The 12,386-nt window shown below is 40.8% G+C and overlaps 1 protein-coding gene across 1 annotated transcript in view; it reads right to left on the bottom strand.

Annotated features, from left to right (window-relative positions):
* Positions 1-12,386, bottom strand: part of LRMDA (leucine rich melanocyte differentiation associated) — a 1,324,152-nt gene that overhangs the window by 221,336 nt on the left and 1,090,430 nt on the right. The window contains 1 exon segment of the mRNA XM_036736266.1: positions 8,067-8,151. Within this exon segment, the coding sequence (XP_036592161.1) occupies positions 8,067-8,151 (85 nt within the window).

The raw sequence follows: 12,386 nt of genomic DNA, 5'->3' as shown, positions 1-12,386 counted from the left end.
AATGAACTACATTTAAACAGGTAATAATCTGTCTGAATTACATTAGGGAAACTGAACAGAACTTTAAATCACCCTTAAATTTCTTACTCCCATGGAAGCCCCCTCCTGTATGTTTAACAACAACATTCTCCATGTGGCTACTAATTATCAAACACAAGGATTGCAGAAGAATCCCCATTACAGGTACTCCAAAATATAGCCGAAGGACTCATGATAGGTATAAGCAGGTTGGAGTATATTACCAAGAACTTTATGCGTCTCTAACAAATGAGAACATTATTAACCTAGGAAGTATCCCAGTCAGTCTTGTTGCTACAGTGAGGGCTAATGGATGAACAATCAGATTTGTACTGCTTTCCAAAAAAGTATCCAAAGAATCATGAGAAGGCATCCAGCAAGCTGATGGATTTTCATTGATGGACTTTTGCATGTGTGAGGATAAGACTTACACTTGATCAGAAGGCATAGATGGCTTGTGATCTGTTCTGGTGGAGGGAATACCAACATCCATGAGATCACAGATCCATGGACTACAGGGGATGGGGCCTGAATCTATGATTCACATGGAACTCCAAGATCAGAAAACTCTCTATACAAATGCAGGCTGGCAACTTCTGGGCCCCTTATAGTCTTAGTGAATTGCCTAGAGCATCCAGGGGTTAAGTCACTTGCCTAAGGTTCAGAGACAATATGTGTTGGGAGGCAAAACTTAACCCAAGTTTTTCAGGACTTTATTTTCTATAGTATTTTTAAATATCCAAAAGGGAAAAAAGTACATATCATATTTAACCTGAAAAATTAGTGTTGAAGATTAAGATTCCTACAAAGCAGAGCTGTTTATTTTCATGTTCCCTAAAGGTGGGGAAACTGAGTCACAAAAGTTTTTTAAGTGACTTTCCATAGTTCACAAAGAGAATGAATGACAGTACTAGAACACAGACTTCCTAATTCTCTTGGCAATCCTCTTCAAACTAGAGAGTCTTATCTTTTATCTCAGAGAGAGAAAGGACTTCTAAGTTTGGCACATTTCAGAGAGGCAATACTCTGGGAAAAGTGTGGTCACACAAAACATTAAAAAACAGCTTCTCCCATCCAGCATGTTGGGTGGATTTTTTAATGTATTGTAAAGCATTGGGACCAGGATGAATCAATCCATTTGTAAATATTGTTTCCAGGCAAAATTTTGCATGCCCAGTATCAGATGCTATAAGAGGGCATCACTTGATGAAATGTTGATATTATTAGTATGATTGATAACACTTACCTTGCTCCTGCTAATTGGCACTTGCTCTTTCATTGTGCACTCTACCCACAAAAGGTCCACTTTGTTAGGAGATAAACTTTTAGAAGAGGCCTCGACATTGGCATCAATATCTGACACTTCACAGGCTGCATGATTCATACACTAAGCAATTTAAAACAGTTTTATTAATTTAAGTGTCAAAGAGAGTTGACATTAAGTGGTACCAACCTGGAGACCAAAAAAATTCTCCCCAAATTCCTGCAATTTATCCTACCTTGCCTACTTCCTAGGAAAAATCCACCAATTTACCACGCTATATAGTATCCCACCAATGTGAAAGGCTCATGGTCAACCACACTATCAGGCCCTAAGCATGGAACAAGAATCTGAGATTTGGTACCATAGTCAAAAGTGAAGACCATCATGCTATGTTAGAGCATGAAACTCAGATTGTGTTGGAAGGACACCAAGGTGAGGGAACAATTAGAGTGAGAATGTGAGGAACATGAGGAAAGGTGGAAGGCACATCCACAATGAAGTCAAAACAAGTTGGCACCAACTTGGAGGAGAAAGCTGACATTAAACACACCAAAGGGATTTATTCACATAAAGACCAAGAAGAAATGAAACAGTTACTACACATAAGATGCTTTCCGTTTAACAATAAGTCGGTGCATACATGCTGTGGACCTCTTCCTTCCTTGTCAGAAGTCGGGAACCAGACCGCCTGTGGGGCTCAACCTGCTGGCTTTTGTAAGCCTAGAAATAGCTTGGTAGGGTGCAGTTCCGCAGCTTTGAAAGGTCACCTGTGTGACCTTAAACAAATCACTTAAACTCTGTTCTCAGTTTCCTTATGAGGTGGAAATGGGAGGCACTGTTGGAATAATTGACCTCTATGAAACTATGGAAGAACTATCTTCTATTTCATGATGCAAGGGGTTTTTTTCTTTGTTGTTTTTAATTGCTGCTCTTGACCAGAAGCCAATTCATCTGACTGAGCTAGCCCTAAGCAAAACTGAGAAAGTTGTCAAGCTCCATTGGGGCACTTTCTTGATTTACTTTCCGTACCTTCCTTTCTCCTTTCTATTTCCTGTCTCTCTTGATATCAGCAGCTTTGTTGGGCTTGATTGTGACAAGCATAGGCCTCCTAAGGACCTTCCCCAACCTCTCATCAAAATATACTTGTCCCCTGGTCCTTCCCCTCACAGAAAACTCACCAACTCCTTCACATGCATGTGATAAACAAATGAGTAACGGTACAAATTTAAATTGCACTTATACAAAGAATCAGTACAGATGTGTTTTTCCTTTATGTCGTGGCCTACTGGATCCCATGTCCTTTCATTTGCTCTTGGCCTTGACCCTTTGTTCATTCCCCTCCTTGGCTTCATCTTTAGTCTCTCTCATTTATGTTCACCTTTCCTGTAGCCTACAGATGTGTCTAGATCTCAGCTATATTTTATCTTTCCATCTTTTTTCATTTTCAAAGTCCTAGAAAGACTGCTCATACTTCCTCACCAACTGCTCACTTCTTAACCCCTTGAAATCTGTCTTCCTTTTCTGTTGCTCAAGTTAAAATGTTCTCTCAAAGGTTACAATTCTGTGTTTCAGAGGAAGTGCTTATCTGCTTTGGTAGAAGGGATTGCCTTACTTACCAGTGAAATCACAGGCCCACTTCTTATCCCTAGCCCTTCCAAAGATTACCAATAACTGGTCGATTTGAGGTTTTGTTTGGTTTTGTTTTTTCAGTTTTCCTTTTCCGTCCTCACAGAAGCTTTTGATAAACTGACTACCCTGTAGTCCTGGATTTTCCTTCCCTTCTTAGCTTGGTTCTCCTTCTGTTTAGTACTCTTTTTCAGGCTCATTTACACCTTGTGAAAGGAGTCCCTCAAGGCTCTGTCCAGGGACCTTAGGTAGCTTCAGATTTCCCTTACAACTCTTCTCTGTGATTCTAAGATTCTATGATTCATCTTTTCTCTTTACCCTCATCCCCTTGTGAGCTATCAGCTCTAGGTTTCAATTCTCATCTCAATGCAGTTAACTCTCAGCTCTACAAGCATAACGAGATTTCCCCCTTTCAAAACAAGAAAAACCTATTATTTGACCTTATCATCCCCTCAAGTTATCTTCCTATCTTTCTGTTCTCTCTCAGAGCCACACTGTGAGAAAAAGCTTTATACATGCATGACCACCAAGTTCTCACCTCCCACTCACTTCCCAAACTTACAATCTGGTTTCCCTTCCCACCACTTGATTGACGGAAACTGATCTTTCTAAGGTCGCCAATGCCTTCTTTTAAACTGTTTTTTTTATTCCAAACTCAACAAACCCCAAATAAAACAAGCATTATCACAAAGCAGAGCAGATAATAAGGCTTGTACATAAGTTGTAAAAATCTCTACCTATGTAGTTTTTTCTTTTTTCTTTCAAGTAAATAAAAAATTCAATATACTATTTTCAAAGCTGTCCTTGCTCCTGTTCCTTCTGAACTTGTTCTATTTGCTTCTGTGCATTTAAAAATGTGTCAATGACCTTCTTTCTTGTCGTCATTGTTGTCATCTTCTTCTTCTTCTCCTCCTCCTCCTCCTCCTATCTTCCTCCTCCTCCTCCTCCTCCTTCTTCTTTTGGATATTACTCAGAGCCCTATTTTTACCAGTGATTTCTTAATTGCTAAATCTAACATCCTTTTCTTAGTTCTCATTTTTCTCCACCTCTCTGCTGTATTTGATCTTTTTAACTATCTCTTCCTTCTGGATATTCTCCTTTCCTTGGGTGAGTATTCATTCTGTTATGGTTCTCTTCCTACCTGTGACTGATCCTCCTCAGTGACCTTTGCAGGATTATCCTTCCATATACTATCCCTGATGCATGGGTGAGTCCCAGAGCTCTCTCCTAGCCCTGTCCTCTTCCAGCGATGTCATTAGCTCTCTTGGGTCCAACTACAATCTCTATGGAGATGAATTCCACCATCTCCCTTGAGTGTTAGATCCCTATCTTCAACTGCTTACTGAACATTTCTACCTGCATGTCCCATAAGCATCTCAAACTCAACATAGCCAAAAGGAAATTCGTTGGCTTCTCCCTTAGTTTTCCCCTATCGTCCCATCCTAACTTCCTTATCTATGTTGAGGGAATCACCATTCTTCCAGTGATCAGGTTTTCAAGCTCTAGATCATACTAGACTTCCCTCTTACTCATACTCCACATGGGATCAGTTGCCAAGTCTTGGCAATTCTGATGTCAAAACATTTCTATTATGCATGCCCTTCTCTCCAATCATGCAGCCACCATCCTAGTTTGGGCCTCCAACACTTCTTGCTTAGATTGTTACAGTAACCATCTTACTGGTCTCCATGTATCCAGTCTCTTCCCCTCTCTGATTTATTCTCCGTGCAATTCTGGAATACCTCCATAGACATTCATAAACACAGGTGTACTATGTCACCCTCATTCCCAAGAAGCTTCAGGGGCTTCCCATTGCTTCCCAGATAAGACACAAACTCATCTGGCATTTAATGTCTTTCACATTCTGGCTTCATCTAATGTTTACAGGCTTATTACACATTATTCCCCTTCAGGCCCTCAACATTCAAGCCAAACAGGCCCACTTGTTTTCTTCATTAGATGATGTTTCATCTCCCGCTATATGTCTTTGCATCCCCATGCCTAGAATACTTTCCTTTCTCCTTTCTGACTCTTGGAACTCTCTAGCTCCTTTCAAAACTCAACTCAACTGAACCCCCTACCCCCACCCCCCAGTTTGCATTTCCTGGTTCCCCCATTTATTGGCGCCATATTTCCCAGTCACTTTCAGGTAGGTATCACTTCTACCCAGACTACTGGAACACCATCTCATTTGTTCTTCCTGACTCCTGCCTCATTCTCCATGATCCAGCTGCCATTCCACAACCAAAATAGTCTTTCTAAGTCACAGGTCTGAATATGTCACTTCCTGGTTCAAAAAACTTCCAGGGCATCCATCATTGATGCCTCTAGAATAATATACAAGACAGGGGGCCTCCATAATGCGACTTCTACTCATCTTTCCTGTCTTCTGTTAGTCCCTTTTATACTGTGCTGCACTGAATTAGCAGCAGCCCCTCAGACTTGACCAATTCATTTGCCTGGAATGTGATCCCTCCTCATCCTCATATCGGAGAGCCTCAGTTTTCCTTCAAAGTTCAGCTCAGTGTTTCAACAATCTGGCTAGGAGCTGTTGTAGGGGTGAAAGACCAACACAAGCCCAACAACAAGAATGCTGCCAAAGCCCAGGTTCTTTTGATCTGCTTTACTAAGGAAAGCAACGTTAAGGGGTTAACAAGCTTTTTTTTAATCCAGCATACAAAAATCACTCACTTAGTTCAGGGGAAAAAGCCAGCACCCTGAACTTCAGAGCAAAATACAAACAAAGTACAAACATCGACAGACAGACCTTGTCTGATTCAAATCCCAATACATAGTTACCGGAGTTTAACAAAGTCCCAACATCCGGATTTACCAGCTGGAGGGCTCTTAGCTACAGCTGCCTGGAGTCTCTGCATCAGCGTGAGCCACCAAGAGTGACAGCCCTGCGCAAATAGCTCTGTCTTCTCTTCTTATACTGTTTCAGACATCATCAAACGTCATCTGAATGACCAGAACTTAGGCTCCTATGATTGGCTCTTGAGTTAGCACCTCCCCTTAGCACCCTGGGAGCTTCACACCCACACAGGTTTAGCAGCTAATAGGGGTTTGGGCCTGGGGCTTAGCAACTAGTAAGACTCAATGAAATACACTGAATTAATCAAAGGAAACAAAAGCCAAACTGTTCAAGGGCACTTGGTTGAACTGAGTGCTAAGAGCCCATTTTGCTTACCAACACACTCAGGTATCGCCTACTCTGTAAAATACTCATTTGCTACCATTCTCTTCCTCTTCAAATGATCTTGTCTTAAACTTATCTTTATGTTCTTATATGCCTCTATGTTCCTTCAGCTCAGTGAAATGGAAGCTGCTTGAGGACAGGGAAAGTCTTGTTTTTCTCATCTTTGTATCTCAGCACCTGACACAATGTCTTGTACATAGCAGGTACTAAGTGATATTTACATATTTACATTTACACTTTACATATTTAACATTTTAACCATTGGTCAAAAAAAAGTAACCCAAAGAGCAGATATTTCAGGCCCTGTGATAGACCAACAGAACTGATATTTGGGGCCAATCCCCTCCACTCTCACTCTCTTAATGTCCCAATCCTATTATATTGAAGTATCATGTAATTTTATCAAATCATCATAGGAAAACACAGGTTCACAAGGAAACATCAGCAAGAAGGGGAAAAAAAAACTAACCCCAGAATCAGAATTTTGGGGTTCAAATCCTGCCTCCAACACTTGCAATCTTTGTGACTTTGGGCTCAGTTTCCCTGAAAGTAAAAGAAGGAGGTTGGACACTATAGTCCTTGTCATCCCTTCTAGCTCTAGCTTTTTGATCCTAGGAGCTAAACAATAAAATTAAGAATTATTTACTTTACAAAAGTATGCTCGTCAGGTTGTTTTAAACAGTTCACCCTGCAGTTAGCTTCCTTCATGCCTATAGATGTATAAATGTCCCATTTAGACACCACTCTTCATGAACACCCCTATCATGTGAATCAAGTTTTCGCATACCCTGAAGGCGTAACCTCTTCCCTCTTCCCTCTCCCTCCACTTCATGTTGAAGTGAAACTGTCAAGCAGGTTAGGCCTAGCCCCATTTACTGACACCTGGATTTCTGGAAAGCTTCCCCAATGACTTCCTTAAGAATATAAACATGTCACTTGGATAACACCAATAAGGTCTCTTTGAGGGCCAGCCTGACTCCTCGCCTATAGCCTGCACAGTCTCTTCTCACCCCCTCCCATCCCATCCCCCCCAGCTGAAAATGCAGCTGGGATGACGGAGTGGGAAAAACCCAAGACCTGGCTTCCTCTGGTCCCTCGAGATCACTGGAGATGTTTCCTGTCTTAGGAAATGCTGTTTAGGGTGTGCTGCATCCTCAATTTAAATCTGGACTAAGCCTTTGAAAGCTTATTTTCACTTAACAGGCTCTGCGTAGAGGAGTGGTTGCCATCACAAGGAAAAATGGGATAAACACATCACCCCCGCATATTGCACACCCTCCCAATTCCTCCCCCGGATCTGAAGTGCAGAGTTTCTCACTCCATGAAGCCAGTTTAGGAAGCAAGGTGCTGTCAAGCTTGACTTGGGCCTGACTCCCGCCCCCTTTCAGAAGAGGGCCTCCAGAGGTCAGCAGCAGGAATTTGAGGCTTTTGGAGGCAGGTGCCATTTTTAAAGTCAGAACAAGTATCAAAAGAGACACGGGCACACAGAGAATCCAGTGTAAAATGTCCGAAGGCAGAGCAGAATTCCTTTTCATCATGATGTAGAGCAGGAATCTTTTGAAATTATAGATTTCAGTTGTTGAAACTCCTAAACAATGCTTATCTTAACAAATTCTAACAGGTTTCCCAATCTCCCTCAATAATCACCAGTGCTGGGTGTAATGATCTACTTAGCAAAACGTAAGTACCATAATCTCTTTATTTAAAGAAAAAAAAATCATGAAATGATATTATAGCATGGATTTATTTGCTTTCCCCATAGACTGCCACTAAATCCTGTTTAATATGAGTTGAAATCTGTAAGCTTGACAGGTATGGTTTTCTCATCAACTGCCTGCAAAGCACAGTGCTCACTCTGAAGTGGCAAAGAAGCAGTAATGACCTTGGAGAAGCACTCAGCAAAGTTTATGGCCCTGCCCTTCAGGCTGTGCAAAGAGATCAAAGGCTAAAAGTTCCTACCTTGGTGACTGGTCAGTGACCGGGAACCAGGAGGCAGAGGTGTATATGGCAGCTGAGAAGCCTCAGGAGCAACAACCTTGGAGGCCTATGGGACAAAACAAAGGGTGATATTACACAACTACCCGACACAATGGTCTATATCATTTGTATTCACCATCTGAAGCACCTACATCAGTAATTCCCTCCCTTTTCTAGAAACGAGTTCGGACTGGCCACCAATGAGACAGAAAATTATATTAAAATAATCATCGATTGGGGGTTGGGGATGGGGTTGGCATGTCCAGATTCATAACTTTATTAGAATGAAGAACTTCCCATGGGGAAAGTTTTCCTGCTGATACAGACCAGGAAATAGTCTATAATTTTATATTTAGAAAGTTACCTGGATCACCGTCACTTGTCCATGGTCACACAATGATTCATTCTATAGCACTTATTAATCGTTTCCTATGCACTAATTGATAACAAAGGAGTCTCAAATACATATTAAAAGATTTGATCATAAAAACACAAGACCACATACACACAAATATACACACACATACATATGCATTTCAGCAATTCCAAAAAGCTCCTCTTCCAGGCTAAAAATTATGAGTCCGCAAACTTTTCAAGCTATTGGAAATACACAGTGAGTATATCTGACAGACAGAACTCTAACCCAGATCATTTGTATTCTCAGGCCGGTCCTTCACCATACTGCCTGTATACCTGCTTTGAAAACAGACAAACCTCATGCACTGCAGTGATTATTCCAATATAAAGACAGCCTTCCACTTTTGGAGTATAGGCAGAGTGTGTCCCAAGCTACTGTCTGCCCTAACTCTCTTTGGCAGGAAGTAAAAAATGGTCCTGGCGACATCTTTGTAGCTGGCTATGTGCTTGTAATATTCAGGATATAGGGCAGATAAGCATCACTACTTATTACATTTGTTGCAGCTGCTGCTCAGACAAGGGGATTATGCTGGACTAGAAATGGCCTTTCCTTCCACTTGTGCCTCTCCTGACTGGAGACCCAGCTCCCCAGCCCCCAGCTCCCTGGACTCATTTCACCCTGGGTTTGTATCTAAGAGTTTATCCTTCGCCACGCAATGCTCCCGAGCGTCATGACCCAGTGTTGAGAAGCCATGGATTCAAGACACCTTCCAGGAAGTCAGCATAAATAAGAAGGCAGTAAAAGCCAAGGCATTATAACAGAAATGCCAACCCTTTGCAAGGAGCCACTGTTTCCCTTTGGCTGCCATCATCTGTACCAGAAAAACATAATGAGTATTATACACCTGGTACATAGTGAGGACTTCGTAAATAATTTTACCTACTGTGTATGCTTTATGGGTGCATTATAAAACTTGTGGATTTCATTGTGAAATATCTCAATTTATATATGTACACATATACAGGTATAAATTAAACTTACATAGAGCATATATGCATATATATATTTGGAGATGTCAGAACAAAACACATGCATATCATGTATATTAGAACATATTATGTTACATTATTTTATATTACATTATGACATATATATAGGAATATAGAATAGGGATAGGAATAGGAATAAATAACATGCATTTCCAGAATCTTCACTGCTTAGAAGCCAGGTTTTTTTAGAAACAGTTTATCACTTCCTTTTTTTCTCCTTTTGAGAAAGAGAATAAACTGTAGGAGGCAAGTTGGACGTTCCAATGACATTCCCTAGATGCTGGGAAACAAATATAAGTAAAAAATTAGGTTCAGGTAGAAAAAGCCACGTAAGCATCCATCCTGATATTGGGAATCCTTGATTTACATGCTTTGAATAAGACATGTCTCTTTCACCTTGAATATCCTATGAATCTATGAACACAGAATACCAAAATCACTATTCCCAAGGTATCCACCACCTCCAAAGGCAACCCATTCCATTTATGAATACCTGTGCTAGGAAAATGTTTCTTTGTGGTATGCCTCAATTTGTCTTTTTTACAATTTCCATCAACTGCTCTGAGTTTCTGCCTTTTGATCCCAAGCAGAGCAAATCTGTGTTGATGCTGCCAAATACTTGAAGACAACCATCATTCCCCAGCCCCAAGCCTCCTCTTTTCCAGGATAAATATTCCTAGTTTATTCAATCATTCCTCACAAGGCCTTTTACCATCTTGGTCGTTTTCGGCTGGACACCATGTAATTTATCAATGTCCTTCCTAAAACGTGGCATTCTGAACTGAACCATAATACTCCACTTGTGGCCTGGCTAGAGCTAAGAACAGAAAAGCTTTCATCTCTTTATTTCTAGGAGCTAAGACTCTTTTAAAGCAACCTAAGATCATGTTAGTTTCATTTGGCTGCCATGTCTTACTGGTCATGGAGAAGCTCCAGAGTCAGAGACCTAGAGGCAGAAAGCACTTTAGAAATTATCTTATCCTAGCCATGTACTTTACAGATGAAGAACCTAGGGCTCAGAGAGGTTAAATGACTTTTGCAGAGTCACCAAGACAGTAAAGTGAAAAGGAAGAATCTGAACTCTAGTCCTATGACTCCAATTTCAGGTTCTTTCCACTGTCCCACACTGCCTCCCATGCTGGCTCATATTGTGCTTACAATCCACTAAAACCCCTAAATATTTTTCAGATGAATTCCTGAAGTAGTGGTGTCAAATTCATATAGAAATGGGACAACTAAGTCATATAAAAGGATCCCTACAAGATAATATTGGCTTAGAAAGCCACATGTTAACATTATATTCTATTGTAGTTTTATTTGTTTTGTTAAATATTTCCCAATTATGTTTTAATCTGGGTCAGGCACAGTATTGTGGGCAGCCATGCTGGCAGCAGGCTTGACACCTCTGCTGTAAAGCCATGATTCTGCCATCTTGTAGGTGGTACTTTATATTTATTCTTATTCAATTTCTTCTTATCAGACTTGGTCTGACATCCTTGTTTGTTAAGATCTTTTGGCTCCTGACTCTATTATCCATTATGGTGGATATCTCACTCAACTTTGGGTCAACAGCCAACCTAATAAGCATACTGCCATTAATGCTTTTGTCACAGACAAAAATCCTAAATAGCATAGGTCCAAACCTAGCTCCCTGGGGCCCTTTATTATAACTCCTTATAACCTAAGACTGAACCATCAGTGACTGTTCTTCGAGTCCATTCCACCAGTTTAGAATCCACATAATTGTGTTCAACCAAGCAACATTTATTAGGTATCTGCTGTGTACTCAGAACCATGCTAGGTTCCAAGGCACAAGCACAAGATTAAAACAACTACTCTCAAAAAGTTTGGATCTATTAAGGGGAAATGGACACATACATAAGTGTATTAAGAAGAAATATAAAGAGAATAAATGCAAAGCAAAGAAATACAGGATAGCTAGGGATGGGGGGACACTGGGAATTGGGGGAGTCAGGAAATGCTTTGTAGAGAAATGAGGGGTTGAATGCTTCTTGAAGAAAGAGCCAGGTGGTGGTGAAGTTGAAGAAGTGCTTTCCAGATATAGGAGATAGTCAGTGCCATAGCACCATGACATGGGGAGTGGAGAGAGGGAAAAAATAATAAGCATTTATATAGTGCTTACTCTGCTCCAGGCAACATGCTAAATGCTTTACAAATATTATCTCATTTGATCCTTACAACAACTCTGCAAGGTAGGTGCCTTTTTTATCTCTGGAGGAAACTGAGATAAACAGAGGTTAAATAACTTCCCCAGGTTCACAGAGCTAGTAAGCATCTAAGACTAGATTTGAACTCAGCTCTTCTGACTCTGGGCATTCTTTCCACTTAACTACCTAACTGCCTCAGGACCAGAGAAATGGGATAAGGGATGTTGTAAGGAAGGAACAAAGAAAAGGCTGGTTTGACCACATTCCAGAGTATAGGAGGAAGAGTACTATACATTGAGACAGGAAAGTAGGCTGGGGGCAGGATGTAAAAGGTTTTAAAATCTAAATATTTAGTTGATCTCGTAGGGAATAGGGACCACTAGAGGTGAGGAGAGGAGCGTCACTGTCAGATCTATAATCAAGGACAAATAAAATCACTTTTGTGAACAGTGGACTAGATCGGGTAGAGACATGGATCAGGAAGACCAATTAGGAGGCTATCACAATAATGTAGGTGAGAAAGAATGAGGACCTGAACTGAGGTAGGGGGTATGTGAATAGAGAGAAGATATTGATCAGACTCAAGAAATGTCACCAAAGTGGAAATAGCAAGACCTGGCAACTGACTAGATAGGTGGGGAAAAGGAGAATGAGAAATAAACAGTAATAGCTAGTTACAAAACTGGGAGACTACTTCATACCTCTCCATCTTTTCCATTAGAATAAC

Source organism: Trichosurus vulpecula, chromosome 8 (genome assembly GCF_011100635.1).
Source record: "Trichosurus vulpecula isolate mTriVul1 chromosome 8, mTriVul1.pri, whole genome shotgun sequence".
Lineage (NCBI taxonomy): Eukaryota > Metazoa > Chordata > Mammalia > Diprotodontia > Phalangeridae > Trichosurus > Trichosurus vulpecula.
This window is presented reverse-complemented; position numbering and strand designations above follow the sequence as displayed.